At 37.1% G+C, this 22,518-nt stretch overlaps 1 protein-coding gene across 1 annotated transcript in view; it reads right to left on the bottom strand.

Annotated features, from left to right (window-relative positions):
- The window catches only part of DECR1 (2,4-dienoyl-CoA reductase 1), a gene marked incomplete at its 5' end in the record, with an annotated part of 61,814 nt that overhangs the window by 27,535 nt on the left and 11,761 nt on the right, over positions 1-22,518 (bottom strand). The window contains 3 exons of the mRNA XM_079722149.1: positions 20,755-20,902; positions 21,896-21,982; positions 22,110-22,167. Of these exons, the coding sequence (XP_079578275.1) occupies positions 20,755-20,902; positions 21,896-21,982; positions 22,110-22,167 (293 nt within the window). The remainder of the gene's footprint in view (positions 1-20,754; positions 20,903-21,895; positions 21,983-22,109; positions 22,168-22,518) is intronic.

Below are 22,518 nucleotides of genomic sequence, written 5' to 3'. Positions count from 1 at the left end.
AAAGCCCAGAGATACACCCACATACATATAGTCACCTTATTTTTTATAAAGGAGGCAAGAATATACATGGAAAAAAGAGAGCCTCTTCAATAAGTGGTGCTGGGAAAACTGGACAGCTACATGTAAAAGAATGAAATTAGAACACTCCCTAACACTATACACAAAAATAAACTCAAAATAGATTAATGACCTACATGTAAGGCCAGACACTATAAAACTCTTAGAGGAAAACATAGGCAGAATACTCTATGACATAAATCACAGCAAGATCCTTTTTGACCCACCTGCTAGAGGAATCACAATAAAAACAAAAGTAAACAAATGGGACCTAATGAAACTTAAAAGCTTTTGCACAGCAATGAAAACCATAAGCAATACGAAAAGACAACCCTCAGAATGGGAGAAAATATTTGCTAACGAAGCAACTGACAAAGGATTAATCTCCAAAATATACAAGCAGCTCATGAAGCTCAATTTCAAATAAGCAAACAACCCAATCCAAAAATGGGCAGAAAACCTAAACAGACATTTTCTCAAAGAAGATATACAGATTGCCAACAAACACATGAAAGGATGCTCAACATCACTAATCATTAGAGAAATGCAAATCAAAACTACAATAAGGTATCACCTCACACCAGTCAGAATGGCTATAATCAAAAAATCTACAAACAATAAATGCTGGAGAGGGTGTGGAGAAAAGGGAACCCTCTTGCACTCAGAATGTAAATTGATACAGCCACTGTGGAGGTTCCTTATAAAACTAAAAATAGAACTAGCATACAACCCAGCAATCCCACTACTGTGTATATACCGTGAGAAAACCAAAATTCAAAAAGAGTCATGTACCGTAATGTTCATTGCAGCTCTGTTTACTATAGCCAGGACACGGAAGCAACCTAACTGTCCATTGACAGATGAATAGATAAAGAAGATACAGCACATATATACAATGGAATATTACTCAGCCATAAAAAGAAACAAAATTGAGTTATCTGTAGTGAGGTGGATGGACCTAGAGTCTGTCATACAGAGTGAAGTAAGTTAGAAAGAGAAAAAATATACCATATGCTAACACATATATATGGAACCAAAAAAAAAAAAAAAGGTTTTGAAGAACCTAAGGGCACAACAGGAATAAAGACGCAGACGTAGAGAATGGACTTGAGGACCCGGCGAGGGGGAAGGGTAAGCTGGGACGTAGTGAGAGAGTGGCACGGACATATATACACAACCAAATGTAAAATAGATAGCTAGTGGGAAGCAGCTGCATAGAATAGGGAGATGAGCTCAGTGCTTTGTGACCACCTAGAGGGTGGGATAGGGAGGGTGGGAGGGAGATGCAAGAGTTAGGAGATATGGGGATACATGTATATGCATAGCCTATTCACTTTGTTATAAAGCAGAAACTAACACACTATTGTAAAGCAATTATACTCCAATAAAGATGTTAAAAAAAAGAAAACTGTCACCAAAGAATATTCTATCCAGAAAAGTCATCATTAAGATATCAAGGAGAAATAAAGACTTTTTCAGACAAACAAAAGCTGAGGGGGTTCATCAACACTAGACCTGCCTTACAAAAAATGTTGAAAGCATCACTTCTACTAGAAACAAAAAGGCAAAAGTACACAAAACGTTGAGTAAGATGATAAATAGAAAAGATGTTATTGGAAAATTGCAACTCTTATCAGCATAGGTTTTTTTCTTTCAGTTTTATTGAGATAAAGTTGACATACAGCAAGCACTATATAAGTTTAAGGTGTACAACATAACAATCTTACATACATCATGAAATGACTACCACAATAAGTTTAGTGAACAATGATCACTTCATACAGATACAAACTAAAAGAAAGAAAGTTTTTTCCTTGTGATGAGAACACTTAGGATTTACTCTCTTAACTTTCATATATAGCATACAGCAGTGTTAATTACATTAATCATGTTGTACATAACAAACTTACAGAACAGGTCTTTTAAACACTTTATTATTGCATAAAAGTTAAAAGGGGGACTTCCATGGTGGCGCAGTGGTTGAGAATCCGCCTGCGAATGCAGGGAACACAGCTTCAAACCCTGGTCTGGGAAGATCCCACATGCCACAGAGCAACTAAGCACGTGAGCCACAACTACTGAAGCCTGCATGCCTAGAACCTGTGCTCCACAACAAGAGAAGCCACCACAATGAGAAGCTTGCACACCACAATGAAGAGTAGCCCCGGGCTTCCCTGGTGGCGCAGTGGTTGAGAGTCCGCCTGCCGATGCAGGGGACACGGGTTCGTGCGCCGGTCTGGGAAGATCCCACATGCCACGGAGCGGCTGGGCCCGTGAGCCATGGCCGCTGAGCCTGCGCATCCGGAGCCTGTGCTCCGCAATAGGAGAGGCCACAACAGTGAGAGGCCTGCGTACCGGAAAAAAAAAAAAAAGAAAAAAAAAAAGTAGCCCCCACTCACCGCAACTAGAGAAAGCCCACGTGCAGCAGCAAAGACCCAATGCAGCCGAAAATAAATAAATAAATAAATAAATAAAAAATTTTTTAAAGTTAAAAGGGAACAAAAGCAGAAAAATATAGCTACTTCAATTTGGTAACAAACTCACAGCATAAAAAGGGGTAAGTTGAGACAAGAAAAACACAAAAGTGAAGAGGTAAGGGATGGAACCCATATAGGTAAATAAAGGTCTGATGCTATCATCAGAAAAAGGACAATTTTCTCTATGAGACATTTTATACAAATCCCATGGAACCACAACATATAAATCTAGAGCAGAGACACAAAACATAAAAAAGAGGAAACTGAGTAAAATATCTGGAAAACCACCAAACCAAAACAGCAGACAGAAACACAAAGAAAATGAAACAATGGAGATACAGAACAAGCAGAAAACAGGAGATAAAATGGCAATCCTCATTTAACAATAATCACCCTAAATATAAATGGATTGAATTCACTAATCAAAAGACACAGAATTAGATGAATTAAAAAACAAGACCCAAATATATGCTGCCTCCAGGAGACTCATCTCAGCTCTAAAGACAAATATAGGCTAAAAGTGAAGCAATAGAAGATAATACTCCAAGCAAATAGTAGCCAAAAGAAAGTGGGTATAGGGGAGTGATCAACATGGCTCCGCCATCTTGTTTGGGAACAAACAAACAAAAAAAGATAGCAGAGGAGTAGGGTTTGAAGCTCTACTCCTCCCACAAAAACATCAAAAACACTTGTACAAGTGGAACAATTCACACAGAACATCTACTCAACGCTGGCAGAAAGTGGATATAGCTATACTTATATCAGACAAAATAGACATCAAATAGAAAAGGTAACAAGAGACAAAAATGGAGAGTATATAATGATTAAGAGGGCAATTTATCAAAAAGACATAGTGATTAATATATGTGCACCTAACACAGGAGTACCAAAATATGTAACAATTATTAACAGACCTAAAGGAAGAAATTGACAGCAACACAATAATAGTAGGGGACTTTAACACTCCACTTACATTGATGGATAGATCATCCAGACAGAAAGTCAACAAGGAAACAGTGGCCTTAAATGTGAAATAATACCATACGAATTTGATAGATTTGTAAAGAACATTCCATCTAAATGTAGCAGAAAACACATTCTTCTCAAGTGCACATAGAATTTTCTCAAGGATAGACCATATGTTGGCACATGAAACAAGTCTCAAAAAATTTAAGAAATTTGAAATCATATCAAGCATCTTTTTCAACCACAATGGTATAAAACTAGAAATCAACTACAAGAAGAAAGCTGGAAAAATCATGAATATGTGCAGAATGAACAACATGCTACTGAACAACTATTGGTTCAATAAAGAAACCAAAGGAGAAAACAAAAATTACCTGAAGACAAATGAAAATGAAAACACAACATACCAAAATTTATGGGATGCAGCAAAAGCAATACTAAGAGGGAAGTTTATGCTAATATAGGCCTACAACAGGAAACAAGAAAAATCTCAAATAAATAAACTTACACACCTAAAGGAATTAGAAAGAGAAGAACAAAGCCCAAAGTCTGTAAAAGAAAGAATACAGTAAAGATTAGAGCAGAAATAAATGAAATAGAGACTAAAAAGACAAAAGAACATATCAATGAAATTAAAAGCTGTTTCTTCAAAAGGACAAACAAAATTGACAAAGCTTTTGCTAGACTCACAAGAAAAAGAGAGGGCTCTAATAAATAAAATCAGCAACAAAAGAGGAGAAATAACAAGAGACACACAGAAATACAAAGAATTATAAAAACATATTATGAACAGCTATATGCCAACAAATCAGACAGCAAAGAAGAAACAGATAAATTCATAGAATCATACAACCTTCCAAGACTGAATCATGAAGAAACAGAACATCTGAGTAGACTGATCACTAGTACGGAGATTGAAACAGTATTCAAAAACCTTCCAAAAAACAAAAGTAGAGGACCAGATGTCTTCACAGGTGAATTCTACCAAACATTTAATATCTATTAGTACCTATTCTTCTAAAAAGCTTTCAAAAATTTGAAGAGGAGGGAACACTTCCTAACTCATTTCTATGAAGCCATCATCATCCTGACAACAACAAAAAAGAAAATTACAGGGGCATCCCTGGTGGCGCAGTGGTTAAGAACCTGCCTGCCAATGCAGGGGACATGGGTTCGAGCCCTGGTCTGGGAAGATCCCACATGCTGCAGAGCAGCTAAGCCCGTACGCCACAACTACTGAGCCTGTGCTCTAGGGCCTGCGAGCCACAACTACTGAAGCCCATGTGCCTAGGGCCTATGCTCTGCAACAAGAGAAGCCACCGCAATGAGAAGCCTGCACACTGCAACAAAGAGTAGCCCCCACTCACTTCAACTAGAGAAAGCCCGCGCACAGCAACGAAGACCCAACACAGCCAAAAATAAATAAATAAATAAATAAAATTAAAAGAAAAAAAGAAAATTACAGGTCAATATTCCTGATAAAAACAGATCCAAAAATCCTCAATAAAATATTGGCAAACCAAATACAACAATACATTAAAAGGATCATACACCATGATCAAATGCAATTTATCCCAGGGATGCAAGGATGGTTCAAGATCACAAATCAATGTAATATGCCATATTAACAAAATGAAGGATAAAAAACATGATCATCTCAATCAGGTGCAGAAAAAGCTTTTGACAAAATTCAACATCCATTTATGATAAAAAACAAAAAAAACTCTCCAGAAAGTGGACATAGAGGGAACATACCTCAGCATAATAAAGACCCAATATGACAAACCTACAACTAACATCATACTCAATGGTGAAAAGCTGAAAGCATTTCCTCTAAGGTCAGGAACAAGACAAGGATGCCCACTCTTGTCACTTTTATTCAGCATAATACTGGAAGTCCTAGCCACAGCAATCAGAGAAGAAAAAGAAATAAAAGGAATCCAAATTGGAAAGGAAGAAGCAAAACACTCACTGCTTGCAGATGACAAGATAAATAGAAAATCCTAAGAACACACCAAAAAATTACTCATCGATGAATTTGGTAAAGTTGCAGGATACAAAATTAATATACAGAAATCTGTTGCATCTCTGTACACTAACAACAAACTATCAGAAAGAGAAACTAAGGAAACAATTCTGTTTACCAGCACATCAAAAAGAGTAAATACCTAGGAACAAACCTATCTAAGGAAGTAAAAGACATGTACTCAGAAAACTGTGACACTAATGAAAGAAACTGAAGATGACACAAACAGATGGAAAGATATACCACGTTCTTGGATTGGAATGATTAATATTGTTAAAATGACCATACTACTCAACATCAAAAAACAAAGAACCTGATTTAAAAATGGGCAGAAGACCTGAATAGACATTTTTCCAAAGTGAACATGCAGAGAGCCAACAGGCATGTGAAAAGATGCTCAACATCACTAATCATCAGGAAAATGCAAATCAAAACCACAATAACATAGTACCTCACACCTGCCAGGATGGCCATCACGAAAAAGAACACAAATAACACATGTTGACGAGGATGTAGAGAAAAGGGAACACTTGTACATTGTTGGTGGGAATGTAAATTGGTACAGTCACTGTGGAAAACAGTACAGAGGTTTCTCAAAAAAATAAAAATAGAACTACCATATGACCCAGGAACTTCACTCCTGGGTATACATCCAAAAAATCACTAATTTGCAAAGATACATGCACTGCAATGTTCATTGTACTGGGTTGGCCAAAAAGTTCATTCTGGTTTTCCCCTAACATCTTACCTTTATTTGTAAGTAGTATTATCTACAATTGTCAAGATACAGAAGCAACCTAAATATCCCTCAACAGATGAGTGGATTAATATGTGATATAAACAGGGCGGAGTCAAGATGGAAGAGTAAGAGGAAACAGAGTTCACATGTTCTCACAACTAGGGCACCTACCAGATGCTGGTGGGGGACCTCAATACCCAAAGGGATGGCAGGAAACCCTGAGCAACGGGGTAGGACGTCGTGGGGAACGAGGGGGGAGAAGTGGAGGCTGGACAGGACCCGCATGCCTGAGGGGTGGCTGGGGGAGGGGAGGGATTCCCACTCCTGGAGAGGCCCACTCACCATGAGCAAACCAATGGGAACTGGGGTGGGGGGAGACCCTCAGGGGTTCAGAGGCTAGCATTTCCCCCACCCACTCAGGCCCTGGGGAGCCTGCTGAGGTCCAGGGCCTGGTCCTCTGCCCTCCAGGGACCCCTCTGGCATACGGGTCATGGGAACATGGGAGGGAGGGGGGAGGAAGAGTAGAGGTGAGCTGGGAGGCACCCCCAGGGTTGGAAGATCCGTGGGGAATGCAGCTAGCATTTCCCCCACCCACTCAAGCCCCTGGGAGCCAGCTGGGGTCCTGGGCCTGGATCTCTCCCCTCTGAGGCCCCCTCCAGCCACGTGCGCCCTGTGGGTGTAGAAGACAGGGGAGGAAGAGTAGACGCAAATAGGGAGGGACCGTCAGGATAGGAGAATCGGAGGGAACACAGCTAGCATTTCCCTGCCCACTCTGGCCTCATGGAAACTGCTGGGGTGCTGGGCCTGGCACTCCACCCTCCGAGGCTGGAGGCACCCCAAGGGCCCCTAGAGCCCCGCTGAGCCTAACACCCTCCCCCAATCACCAGGGCCTTTACCAGCAGCATAGGTCCTGAACACAGGCTCTGCCCCAGCCTAAAGTCCACCCACAGCTAAGCCCCGCCCCAGCTAAGCTCCGCCCCCAAAGCCAAGGCCTTTTCCAGCTTTTTTTTGTTTTTTTTTGCTACTGGGATTATGTTTTACCTTCTGGTTGCTGTTTCATTTATACTTTTAATTTTTCTAATATACCTGTTAGTTTTCTATTTTTATTTTCTTTTTTACTCCTTGTCATTGTTCTGTTCCTTTTCTTTTTTTTCTTGTCACACCACATCACTTGCAGAATCAGTTCATGGGCCAGGGGTCGGGACTGAGCTCCTGTGCAGGGAGCGCTGAGTCCGAACCTCTGGACTAACAAAGAACCTCAGACCCCAGTGAATATTAATTGGAGTGAGGTCTTCCAGAGGTCCTTGGCACCAAAACCTGGCTCTACCCAACTGCCTGCTACCTCCAGTGCTGGAAGCGTCAGGCCAAACAACCATTAAGACAGGAACACACTCCCACCCAACAAAAAATTAAGACAACAAAAAAATATGTAACAGATGAAGGAGCAATGTAAAAACCTACAAGACCAAATAAATGAAGAGGAAATATGTAACCTACCTAAAAAGTAATTCAGGGTAATGATAGTAAAGATGATCCACAATCTTGGAAATAGAAGGGAGGCACAGATTGAGAAAATACAAGAAATGTTTAACAAGGACCTGGAAGAAATAAGGAACAAACAAACAGTGATGTACAGCACAATAAATAAAATAAGAACTACACTGGAAGGAATCAATAGCAGAATAACTGAGACAGAAGGATGAATAAGTGAGCTGGAAGATAAAATGGTGGAAATAACTGCTGAGAGGCAGAATAAAGAACAAAGAATGAAAAGAATTGAGGATAGTCTCAGAGACCTCTGGGACAACACTAAACACACCAACATTCAAATTATAGGGATCCCAGAAGAGGAAGAGAAAGAGAAAGGGTCTGAGAAAATATTCAAAGAGAGTTGAAAACTTTCCTAACATGGGAAAGGAAATAGCCATCCAAGTCCAGGAAGAGCAGAGAGTTCCATACAGGGTAAACCGAAGGAAAAACACACCAAGACACATATTAATCAAAATAACAAAAATTAAATTAAAAAAATATTAAAAGCAACAAGGGAAAAGCAAAAAATAACATACAACAGAAACCCCATAAGGTTATCAGCTGATATTTCAGCAGAAACTCTGCAAGCCAGAAGGGAGTGGCAGGATACACTTGATGAAAGGGAAAAACCTACACCAAGATTACTCTACCCAGCAGGGATCTCATTCAGATTCAACAGAGAAATCAAAAGCTTTACAAACAAGCAAAAGTTAAGAGAATTCAGCACCAAAAACCAACCTTACAAAAAACGCTAAAGGAACTTCTGTAGGCGGGAAACACAAGAAAAAGACCAACAAGAACAAACTCAAAACAATTAAGAAAATGGTAATGGGAACATACATATCGATAATTACCTTAAATGTAAATAGATTAAATACTCCGATCAAAAGACATAGACTAGCTGAATGGATACAAAAGCAAGACCCATATGTATGCTGTCTACAAGAGACCCACTTCAGACCTAGGGACACATACAGACTGAAAGTGAGGGGATAGAAAAAGATATTCCATGCAAATGGAAATGAAAAGAAAGCTGGAGTGGCAATACTCATATCAGATAAAATATAAAGACTGTTACAAGAGATAAGGAAGGACACTACATAATGGTCATTGGATCAATCCAAGAAGAAGATATAACAATTATAAATATATATGCACCCAACATAGGAGCACCTCAACACGTAGGGCAAATGCTAACAGCCAGAAACTGATGTAACACAATACTAGTGGAGGACTTAAACACCCCACTTACACCAATGGACAGATCATCCAGACAGAAAATTAATAAAGAAACAAAAGCTTTAAGTGACACTACAGACCAGATAGATTTAATGGATATTTATAGGACATTCCACCCAAAAGTGGAAGAATACACTTTCTCCTCAAGTGCACACAAAACATCCTCCAGGACAGATAACATCTTGGGTCACAAATCAAGCCTTGGAAAATTTAAGGAAACTGAAATCGTATCAATCATCTTTTCCAACTACAGTGCTATGAGATCATAAATGAATTGCAGGGAAAAAAATGGAAAAAACACAAACACATGGAGGCTAAACAGTGCATTGCTAAATAACCAAGAGATCACTGAAGAAATCAAAATAAAACAAAAAAATACATAGAAAAAAATGACAACGAAAACACAATGATCCAAAACCTATGGGATGCAGCAAAAGCAGTACTAAAAGGGAAATTTATAGCGATACAATCTCACCTCAAGGAAAAAGAAAAATATCAAAAAAACAATGTAACCTTACATCTAAAGCAACTAGAGAACGAAGAACAAAGAAAACCCAAAGTCAGTAGAAGGAAAGAAATCATAAAGATCAGAGCAGAAATAAATGAAATAGAAATGAAGAAAACAATACCAAAGATCACTACAATTAAAAGTTGATTCTTGGAGAAGATAAACAAAATTGATAAACCTTTAGCCAGACTCAAGAAAAAAAGGGAGAGAACTCAAATCAATAAAATAGAAATAAAAAAGGAGAAATTACAATAGAAACTTCAGAAATACAAAGGATCATAAGAAACCACTACAAGCAACTATATGCCAATAAATGGACAACCTGGAAGGAATGGTCAAATTCGTGGAAATATACAACTTTCCAAGACTGAACCAGGAAGAATTAGAAAATATAAAAGGAACAATCAAAAGTAATGAAATTGAAACTGTAATTAAAAATCTTCCAACAAAAAAAAGTCCAGGACCAGATGGCTTCACAGGCGAATTCCATCAAACAATTAGAGAAAAGCTAACACCCATCCTTCTCAAACTCTTCCAAAAAATTGCAGAGTGAGGAACACTCCCAAGTTCGTTCTACCAGGCCACCATCATCCTGATATTAAAACCAGACAAAGATATCACAAAAAAAGAAAATTACAGACCAATATCACTGATGAACATAGATACAAAAATCCTCAATGAAATACCTGCAAACAGAATCCAACAACACATTTAAAAGATCATATGCCATGATCAAGTGGGATTTATCCCAGGAATGCAAAGATTCTTCAATATATCCAAATCAATCAATGAGATACACCATATTAACAAACTACAGAATAAAAGGCATATGATAATCTCAATAGATGCAGAAAAAGCTTTTGACAAAATTCAACACGCATTTATGATAAAAACTCTCCAGGAAGTGGGCAGAAAGGGAACCTACCTCAAAATAATAAAGGTCATATATGACAAACCCACAGGAAACATCATTCTCAATGGTGAAAAACTAAAAGCATTTCCTCTAAGATCAGGAACAGGACAAGGATGTCCACTCTCACCACTCTTATTCAACACAGTTTTGGAAGTCCTAGTCAAGGCAATCAGAGAAGAAAAAGAAATAAAAGGACTCCAAATTGGAAGAGAAAAAGTAAAACTGTCACTGTTTGCAGATGACATACTACACATAGAAAATCCTGCAGAAGCCACCAGAAAACTACTAGAGCTAATCAATGAATTTGGTAAAGTTGCAGGATACAAAATTAAATCACAGAAATCTCTTGGCATTCCTATACACTAACAATGGAAGATCAGAAAGAGAAATTAAGGAAACAATCCCATTTATCATTGCAACAAAACTAATACAATACCTAGGAATAAACCTAAGGAGGCAAAAGACCTGTACTCAGAAGACTATAAAACACTGATGAAAGAAATCAAAGATGACACATACAGATGGAGAGATATAACATGTTCTTGGGTTAGAAGACCAATATTGTGAAAATGACTATACTACCCAAAGCAATCTACAGATTCAATGCAATCCCTATCAAATTACCAATGGCATTCCTCACAGAATTAGAACAAAAAATTTTGCAGTTTATATGGAAACACAAAAAACCCCGAATAGCCAAAGCAATCTTGAGAAAGAAAAATGGAGCTGGAGGAATCAGGCTCCCTGACTTCAAACTCTACTACAAAGCTATAGTAATCAAGACAGTATGGTACTGGCACAAAAACAGAAATATAGATCAATGGTACAGGATAAAAATCCCAGAGATAAACCCACTCACCTATGGTCACCTAATCTATGACAAAGGAGGCAAGAATATACAATGGAGAAAAGACAGCCTCTTCAATAAGTGGTGCTGGGAAAACTGCATAGGTACATGTAAAAGAATTTAATTTGAACACTCCCCAACACCATACACAAAAATAAACTCAAAATGGATTAAAGACCTAAATGTAAGACTGGACACTATAAAACTGAGGAAAACATAGGAAAAACACTCTTTGACATAAACCACAGCAACATCTTTTATGACCCACCTCCTAGAGTAATGAATGAATATAAAAACAAAAATAAACAAAGGGGACCTAATTAAACTTAAAAGCTTTTGCACAGCAAAGGAAACCATAAACAAGATGAAAAGACAACCCTCAGAATGGGAGAAAATATTTGCAAATGAAGCAATGGACAAAGGATTAATCTCCAAAATATACAAACAGCTCATGAAGCTCAATATCAAAAAAACAAACAACCCAATCAAAAAAATGGGTGGAAGACCTAAATTTCATCTCTCCAAAGAAGACATACAGATGGCCAAGGGGCACATGAAAGGATGGTCAACATCATTGGTTAGCAGAGAAATGCAAATCAAAACTACAGTGAGGGGGCTTCCCTGGTGGCGCAGTGGTTGGGAGTCTGCCTGCCAATGCAGGGGATGCGGGTTCATGCCCCAGTCCAGTAAGATCCCACATGCCACGGAGCGGCTGGGCCTGTGAGTGATGGCCGCTGAGCCTGAGCATCTGGAGCCTGTGCTCTGCAACGGGAGAGGCCACAGCAGTGAGAGGCCCGCGTACCACAAAAAACAAAAACAAACAAAAAAAACTACAGTGAGGTATCACCTCACACCAGTCAGAATGGCCACCATGAAAAAATCTACAAACAATAAATGCTGGAGAGGGTGTGGAGAAAAGGGAACCCTCTTGCACTCAGAATGTAAATTGATGCAGCCACTGTGGAGAACAGTAAGGAGGTTTCTTAAAGAACTAAAAGAAGAACCACCATATGACCCAGCAATCCCATTACTGGGCATATACTCTGAGAAAACCATAATTCAAAAGGACAGATGTACCCCATGTTCATTGCAGCACTATTTACAATAGCCAGGACATGGAAACAACCTAAATCTCCAACAACAGATGAATGGATAAAGAAGATGTGGTACATATGTATGATGGGGTATTACTCAGCCATAAAAAGGAACAAAATTGGGTCATTTGTAAAGATGTGGATGGACGTAGAGTCTGTCATACAGAGTGAAGTAAGTCAGAAAGAGAAAAGCAAATATCGTATATTAACACATACTGTGGAATCTTGAAAAATGTTACAGATGAACCTACTTCCAGGGCAGGAATAGAGACACAGATGTAGAGAACAGACATGTGGACACAGTGGGGGGAAGGGGAGGGTGGGACGAATTGGGAGATTAGGATTCACATATATACACTACCACGTGTAAAATAGATAGCTAGTGGGAACATGCTATAAAGCACAGGGAACTCAGCTCAGTGCTCTGTGATGACCTAGATGGGTGGGACAGGGGGTGGGAGGGAGGTCCAAGAGGGAGGGGATATAGGTATTCATGTAGCTGATTCACTTCATTGTACAGCAGAAACTAACACAACATTGTAAAGCAATTATACTCCAATAAAAAAGAGGTTTTATATATATATGTAAAATATATATGTATATATATGGAACACTATTCAGCCATAAAAAAAAGAATGAAATTTGCCATTTGTAACAAGATGGATGGACCTGGAGGGTATTATGCTGAGTGAAATAAGTCAGAGAAAGACAAATACTGTATGTTATCACTTACATGTGAAATCTAAAAAATACAACAAACTAGTGAATACAACAAGAAAGAAACAGGCTCACAGATATAGAGAACAAACTAGTGGTTACCAGTGGGGAGAGGGGGGCGGGGATGGGCAATTTAGGGGAGACAATTAAGAGGTCCAAACTATTACCTATAAAATAAGCTATAAGGATATACTGTACAACACAGGGAATATAGACAATATTTCATAATAACTATAATGGAATATAACTTTTAAAACTTGTAAATCTCTATATTGCACACCTGTAACATATAATATTATATATCAACTATACTTCAATTAAAAAAAGATATTTTGTGAAGACATTTGGTGAAATCTGAATATGAACTGGATAATAAAACATTGTGGAATTATTAGTTTTCTTAGGTAAAATAATGGTATGGTGTTACACAGAAGAATAAAATTTTTGTTATTTTTTCAAGGATGCATGTGGAATCAGGTAACAAAAACCAAAATAGACAAGTAGGACTATATCAAACTAAAAAGTTTCTGCACAGCAACGGAAACAATCAACAGAATAAAAAGGCAACCTGTAGCATGGGAGAAAATATTTGCAAATTACATATCTGGTAAGAGGTTAATATCCAAATTCTATAAGGAACTCCAACACCTCAATAGGGAAAAACAAATAGTCAGATTAAAAAATAGGCAAAAGACTTGAATAGACATCTTTCTAAAGAAGATATACAGATGGCCAGCAGGTACATGAAAAGGTGCTCTACTTCACTGATCATCAGGGAAATGCAAGTCAAAACCACAATGAGATATCACCTCACACCTGTTAGGACACATATTATTTGAAAAAAAAAAAGCTACGTGTTGGCAAGGATATGGAGAAAATGGAAACCTTGTACACTGTTACTGGTGAATGTGCAACCATTGTGTAAATGTGAAATGGTGCAACCACTATGGAAAGCATTATGGAGGCTCCTCAAAAAATTAAAAATAAAACTACCTTTATGATCCAGCCATCTCACTTCTGGGTATATATCCAAAAGAACTGATATCAAGACCTGGAAGCGGTATCTGCACTCGCATGTTCATTGCAGCATTATTCGTAATAGCAAATATATGGAAACAAACCAAAGGCCCATTGACAGATAAGGAAAAAGAAAAAATTTGGTATACATATACAATGGAATATTATTAAGCCTTAATAGAAATTGTCATGTGCAACAACATGGATGAACCTGAAGGACATTATGCTAAGTGAAATAAGCCCATCACAGAAGGACAAATATTGCATGATTACACTTATATAAGGTATCTAAAGAGGTCAAACTCATAGAAGCAGAAAGTAGAATGGTGGCTGCCAGGGCCTGGGGGGAAGGGGAAATGGGGGTTGTTCAATGACTATAAAGTTTCAGTTATGCAAGGTGAATAAGTTCTAGAGATCTGCAAAATCTCTTTAGGTACAAAATCGTGCCTAAATTTAGCAATACTGTATTGTGCACTTAAAATTTTTTATTAAGATAGTAGTTCTCACATAAGTGCTCTTAACACACACACACAGAAGAAGGACATGAGAAACCTCATGGAGGTGATGGATATGTTTTATTACCTTGATTGAATGGTGGTTTCATGGGTATACACAAATGTATACATTAAATATGTATGGTTTTTTATACATCAATTATACCTCAATAAAGTTAATTTTAAAACACCATATGATCTTCTAAGAGAAGAAGAAAAAGCATTTGAAAAGATTAAACACTCATTTAGGATAAAACTCTCAATAAAATTGGTATAGAAGGAACATACCACAACAACATAAAGGCCATACATGACAAGCCCACAGCTAACATCATACTCAATGGGGAAAAACTGAAAACTATCCCACTAAGATCAGGAATAAGGAAAGAATATCCACTCTTGTCACTCTTATTCAACATAGTATTGGAAGCCCCAGCCAGAGCAATTAGGCAAGAAAAAGAAATCAAAGGCATTTAAATTGGAAAGGAAGAAGAAAAATTGACACTATTTGTGAATGATAAGATTTCATATATAGAAAACCCTAAAGACTCCCCCAAATAGTATTAGAAATAGTAAAGAAATACAGTAAAGTTGAAAGGTACAAAATCAACATACAAAAAATCGGCTGTGTTTCTATACACCAACAGCAAGCTAGCAGAAAGACAAATTTTAAAAACAATCCCATTTACAATCACAAAAAAGAATAAAATACCTAGGAATAAATTTAACCAAGGAGGTAAAAGACTCATACACTGAAAACTATAAGACACTGTTGAAAGAAATTGAAGAAGACACAAATAAGTGAAAAGATATTCTGGGCTCATGGGTTGGAAGAATTAACTTTGTTAAAATGTCCTTATTACCTAAAGCAATCTATTATAGAGTCAATGCAATCCTTATCAAATTCCCAAGGACTTTTTTCATGAAAACAGAACAAAAAAATTCTAAAATTTATATTGAACCACAAAATACAGCAAATAGCCAACACAATCCTGAGAAAAGAGAACAAAGCTGGAGGTATCACACTCCCTGATTTCAAACTAAATTACAAAGCTATAGTAATTAAAACAGCATGGTAATGAAAGAAAAAGAGATACACAGATCAAAGGAAAAGAAAGTAGAGCCCAGAAATAATCCCATGTATATACAGACAATTAATATATGACAAAGAAGCAAAGAACATACAATGGTGAGAGGATAATCTCTCCAGTACTTGGTGTTGGGAAAACTGGACAGCCACTGACAGAAAATGAAACTAGACCACTATCTCACACCATACATAAAAATCAACTCAAAATGGATTAAAGATTGAATCTAAGACCTGAAACCACAAAATTCCTAGAAGAAAATAGGCAGTAAGCTCTTTAACATCAGTCTTAGCAATCTTTCTAGATATGTCTCCTCAGGCAAGGGAAACTAAAGCAAAAATAAACAAATGGGACTACATCAAACTAAAAAATTTCTGCACAGCAAAGGAAACCATCAACAAAATGAAAATACAATTTATTGAATGGAAGAAGATACGTGCAAATGATATATCCGATAAGAGGTTAACATCCAAAATATATAAAGAGCTCATACAACTCAACAACAACAAAAAACATTTAAAAAATGGGCAGGGGAGCTGAATAAACATTTTTCTAAAGAAGACTTATAGATGGCCAACAGGCATATGAAAAGATGCTCAACATTGCTAATCATCAGGGAAATGTAAATCAAAACCACAATGAGATAGCACCTCACACCTGTCAGAATGTCTATCATCAAAAAGACCATAAATAACAGATGTTGGTGAGGATACAGAATAAAGGGAACACTAGTAAACTGTTAGTGGGAATATAAACTGGTATAGCCACTATGGAAAACAGTATAGAGGGTCCTGAAAAAATTAAGAATAGAACTACCATATTTTCCAGCTATCCCACTTCTGGGTATTTATCCAAAGAATACAGAAACACTAATTTGAAAAGATATATGAACCCCTGTGTTCATCATGGCATTATTTACAATAGCCAAGATATTAAAATAGCTAAGTGCCCATCAAGAGTTGAATGGATAAAGATGTGATATACACACACACACACAGAGAAATACTACTCAGCCATAAAAAGATAAAATTTTCCCATTTGTGACAACACAGATGGACCTTGAGGGTATCATGCTAAGTGAAATAAGTCAGATGGAAAAAGACAAATACCATATGATATCACTCATATGTGGACTATAAAAAACAAATACACGCACACACACACAAACAAAATAAATGAAAAAACCAAACAAAAACAAAAACATAAATACAGAGAACAGGGTTTCCCTGGTGGTGCAGTTGTTGAGAGTTTGCTCGCTAATGCAGGGGACACGGGTTCGGGCCCTGGTCTGGGAGGATCCCACATGCCGTGGAGCGACTGGGCCCGTGAGCCACAACTACTGAGCCTGCGCGTCTGGAGCCTGTGCTCCGCAACAAAGAGGCCACGATAGTGAGAGGCCCATGCACTGCGATGAAGAGTGGTCCCCACGTGCCACAACTAGAGAAAGCCCTAGTACAGAAACGAAGACCCAACACAGCAAAAATAAATAAGTAAATTAATAAAAAAAAAAAACTCCTACCCCCAACATCGTAAAAAACAAACAAACAAAAAACTCAACTATAGATACGGTAAGATACTGCTGTGATGTAGGGAAGGAAAAAACAATTAAAAAAAAATACAGAGAACAGAGTAGTGGTTACCAGGGGAAGGGGCAGGGAGGAATGGGTAAAGGGGATCAACTGTATGGTGATAGATGGAAACTAAATTTTTAGTGGTAAATACACTGTAGTGTATGTAGAAGTCGAAATACTGCACACTTGAAACATTTATATATGTTATAAACCAATGTTACTTCAATAAAAAATAAATATAGAATTTTTAAAATAATAAAAAGAGAAACAACTCAATAAAAAATGGATTAAAAACATAGACAGTGAGGATTAAGTAGAAATCAGCAAGAGGGAACATAAGTAGAAATCGGCAAGAGGGAACATTTGGAGGCAATAGAAATGTTCTATGTCTTGGTTTGGTAATGGTTACATAAGTGTATAAATTTATAAAACAATCAAAATTCTGTATCAATTTATATATAGAAAATCTGTGGACTTCACTATATATAAATGTTTCTTCCCATTTAGCAAACTAAAAATAATATATACATTAGAGCTACATTATGCATTGATTTACTCTTTCTTTAATCTATCTGTATTTCAGCATACAATAATCTTGAATTTCATACTGATTCTATACTGGTATATGAAAATACTTTGTAAATTACAAAGCACTATTGTGGTATAAAGTATTATTAATGCTATTTAAATAATAGTGCTACTTTAAGAGGTTAAAATAACCTCTTAAGAGTTTCAAGAGGTATCTCTTGCTTCTAGTGATCTCTAGGGTTTGATGGAAAAATTCAATATTTATCCTATCCATGTCCTTCATGACTAGATTCTTAAATAAAACTCTGTATTATTCTTTTACTCTTTCCTCATTGCAAGTTCTCTCAATTCTTTAATAAAATTAGGTACTCTTTTCCACACTATTTGCTAAAAATTTTAAATTTATACATGACATACTAGTGATGAATGAACCTCAGCAGGATAATTTCGAATCCTCCCCAGAAAGGATCAGCCATGTATTTACTGACCTTTGTGGCTATAAGAGCACATTGGGCTAAGGTCTTTAGGAGTTTCCTAAATCTTTTATTTGTTCAAAATTGTTAGCTTTGCATCAGTGCTGCCTAGAAACATACTTTAACAGTGTCCCTCTAATTTTAGCTTCTCTGCCCCTGCTAAGGCCACAGTTCTCTTGATCTTCAGTTATCTGCTAGCCCCTCTCTGAGTGGAACTCATCACCAATTCCTGTCCCCAGCAAGTGAGCATCTGGCTTCTAGTTGCTGGTGCCCTTATATTTTCTAGTCTGACTTCATGGATATCTTACCTTGACCGCCTTCCTAGATACCAGACCACCTAACATACTTCTGATCACAGATTATTACAGATGGCCTGCTCCCTGAACTGACTTCCATATTTACCACTTCGACACACCTCAGAGGTCATTAGCACCTGAGTTCCTTGACTATCGCTCCAATACCAGAAAAGACCCTGTGCATTGTACTCTCCACAGCTCACTAATACAAGTCCTTAAAACCCTGTCAGGTTACAGCATCTATAACCGACAGGAATTTTGGAAGAATAAAAACTGGCTCCATCTTTTAAGAAGCCTTAGCTAATGTATTTTTAATGAAGCCCATAGAATTTTAACCAATGTGATGAATAAAAATAGATCAAAGTCTATGTTAAAATGAATGACAATAATGAGAAAAGAAGGGAGGGTCAGACAGAAATCAAGAGTAACACAGATGGGCAGGGGATGAAATAAAAGAGACAAGGTGGAGAAACACCAAGCGGTGAGAGAGACCAAGATGAAGAAAGAAACAGAAGCAAAAGTGAAGAGTTGACAGAGAGAGAGAAAGAGAGAGACAGACAGACATACAGAGAGAAACAAATAAGAGAAATGAGTAAGAGGTATGGAGAGAGAAAATCAGACAGAGGCAGAGTGAGAAGAGATAGAAGGATCCTAGAACAGAGAAGAGAGAGAAGTCAGCCCACACTTCTCTGTCTCCCTTCCCAATCATCCACCCCTTTAAAAAAAATCAAAAAAATTATGTAAATTCCAAATTTCAATCATATCCACTTTGCTGTAATGGGAATGAGTGACCTGGGGTTTCAATTTCAGTGAGTGCATGGAGAAAAGATGGAAGTTATTAGCACATGCGTAGGAAAAAAACTAGTGCCTCTCTAGCATCCTTCTGTCTGTTCCTACATCCTTTCTCAAGCTGATCTGAGAATTATCCACACTGTAAAGAAGAAGAAATTGAACATAATGAGGCAAAGGCTTTGAACCAACAGAAGGAAACTGGTCAGCTCCATGCCATTCCCCTCAAGCCCCAGAGGACATCCTTCAAGGAACACAAGGATTCTTCCTCCTTGTCCTGGTTCAGAATACTCTCCAACCTCTCTGAGAAAATACCCCCATCCTTCAAGTCCCAACCACAACCTGCTCAGGGATAGTGTCTTAGTCACCTGTCATGCGGGCAAGCAGCACAGGGCCTGGTACACAAAAGTCATCAGTAAGTTTCTGTTAAATGAATAAATGTACACTGGTTCTAGACATATATGTATATACCCACATAAATACATTACAAATATATTCACTATTTATATTACACTTGATCTTAGCCAAAAGGCCGAAATTCACTATTTATATTGTATGAACTTTTCTAAAGAAGTCTGTTCCTATAGTACTAAACAAAAATGTTCTAGTACATTCTAAATCTACTCTCCTTCCAGTTTTCTCATTGATGTCATCATCATCTAAACTATCCAATCCAGCTAAAAACTCTCTCACCTAATCAGTGAGGCCTATTGATCTTATCTTCTAAATATCTCCTAATTTATCCTCCATGCCATCTATCCTAACAAAAGGAAAATAAGACCCTCCTAAATGATCTCTCTAATCTTTTCTAGCCCCTACATTGTTCCCAGTAACCTTTCTAATCAAGTCATATTCTTTATGAGACACCTTCAAGAAAAAGCCATAAGGAAATAATTCCCCATTTCCTCAAAATTAACATCAAATTCCCCATTTTGGTATCGGGAACTTTCCCAATTACACCCAACCCACCTCCCATAATCATCTCCCACTGATCTCCCTCCCGTCTGTAACCAGTCCCTAAACCCTTCTGCTTTTACCACACCAAGCTTCTTCCCATGGACATTTACATTTCCTTTCCTTCCCCCTTCTCCATGTCTGGATCTTTGAAAATTCAGCTAAAATTGCATTCTGTTCCTCAACATGATAATCATCCCTAGGGAGAGTTAGTTATTTCTTTCTCTGGATTTCCAATGCACTTGAAACATAACATTTAATATAGCTTAGATCACAGCATATGGTAACTATTTAAGTATATTTCTTCCCCACTAGATTATGAGTTGTACAAGAATAGACACTGTCATTGACGTTTTTACGTATCCCAGGGCTTAGCACAGAACCTGCACAAGTAGGGATCCAATAAACATATAAAGAATAAATATACATACCTTTCTGTGCTTTGATTAGTTGCTTTCCAATTTCTAGTGTCACAAAGGCTGTGCCATTTAGAACTATGTCAGTTATGGTCTTCCAAGCATTAGGAGACAGTCTTTCAGTGGGAGAAATAAAATTCCCTGCTGCATTGTTTATCACAATCTAATAAATGATTAAGGCAAGTTACAGAAACTTAGATGAGGAAGAATATTTTCCCCAAAGGGCTTTTATTTTTGAAACTTATAAATCCAAATAATATCATAAAGCTAAAGTTCACAGTCTGCTATGTAAAAATACCATGAGATTTGGTTCAGTTTTACCTTTTGTGAGCCTGTGAAAATTTCCTATTATTATTTACCAAATTTTAGAGTTCTAATCGCCATCTCAAAATTAGGGTAGAGTCTATTATTAAAAATATAAATATAGATTAAGCATATCTACCATGTGACTATACTTTATTTCAAGAAATCTTAATTAAAATGCCTTTAATTTCTGGTATCATTTTGGCTTAATTTAGCTAATGAAATTCTTGGTTGATGACCTGCTTCTTCAATATCAATAAAGATTCCACTTATTATCGGTGGAATATTATTATTCCACCAATAATATAATACATTATTGGTCTGTCTGAAAATATCTTTAACATAGAAAAGTGCTCTCTTTGAGACTACTGGAAGAAATGGTTTCTTTCCAATATGTGAACCAAACAAAAGCAAAATACCCATGCATATCTCAGGTCTTACAAGAAGAAATCTGGAATTTTTTTTGTAGGTTTCCTTGTTTGTATTATTCTCCTCCACTGACAGAGATAATCAAAAGTTATTTAAAAAAAGCAAAGAGCATGAATCATTTAAACTAGATATTGTGCTCTTGGATAACTGCTCTTATTTCATAATCTTATTAAATAAAGTGAAATCAAGTTTGTTCTATATGATTGTAAATGTATTTTTTAAGTACCCCTGAAAGGAAATGGTGTAGCAGTCCACCTTATCTATTCCCTGATTTAAACAGAGCTAGCTTTCTGCTAGCAATGGAAAATAGATGCTTCTTAACACAGCATTTGCTCACATCAATATTTTATTTCCTTAATACATCTTGGTAGGTGATATCAACATCAAAGGCCTCATACTTTCGCCTCATCACCATTACACTTACATCAGGATGTCCTGCGACTTTGATCAGCTCTGACACAGTGCTTTGCACCATACCAGGATCCCTCACATCACACTGAATTGCATGAACCTGCAAAATAACAAAGAGAAAAAAAGAACCCTACATTTTTTCAGACTTCCTAATCCATGAGCATGAGTAAATTACTTAAGCATGCTATAATTCCTAAATCTGATTTAAGTAACTGTTATTAATGTACCTTATTTCCAGTTTGAGAAGAAATTTGTTCTGCAGTTGCTTTCAGAACATCAATTTTTCTAGAAATAAACACATGGTACTTTGCATGAGTTCTGAAATAACTTCATGCTATATTTTTCTTTTTAATTTCATAAATTAAAAAAGAGAATCTACAGCTTAATGACATGAATTTTTGAGACAATAGAAAAGCTGTATCTACAAACAAGTTAGTTTGAATGCATTTATTTTCTAGAAGTTAAATTTAAGCAATTTTCATATATGTGACACTAATTTATTGAATTACTTCTAAGCCAGTTATTTTATATCTACTCATAGATTTTAAATTATTTCCTTAATTATATTCATTTCTATGTATTTCCTTGCCCAAGCCTGCTTTAGAAGGAAAATACATTCCTGGAATGATGTAAGCT

The sequence above is a fragment of the Hyperoodon ampullatus genome, assembly GCF_949752795.1.
Source record: "Hyperoodon ampullatus genome assembly, chromosome: 17".
NCBI lineage: Eukaryota > Metazoa > Chordata > Mammalia > Artiodactyla > Ziphiidae > Hyperoodon > Hyperoodon ampullatus.
The sequence above is the reverse complement of the archived record's forward strand: the minus strand, read 5'-3'. Positions and strand labels throughout refer to the sequence as shown.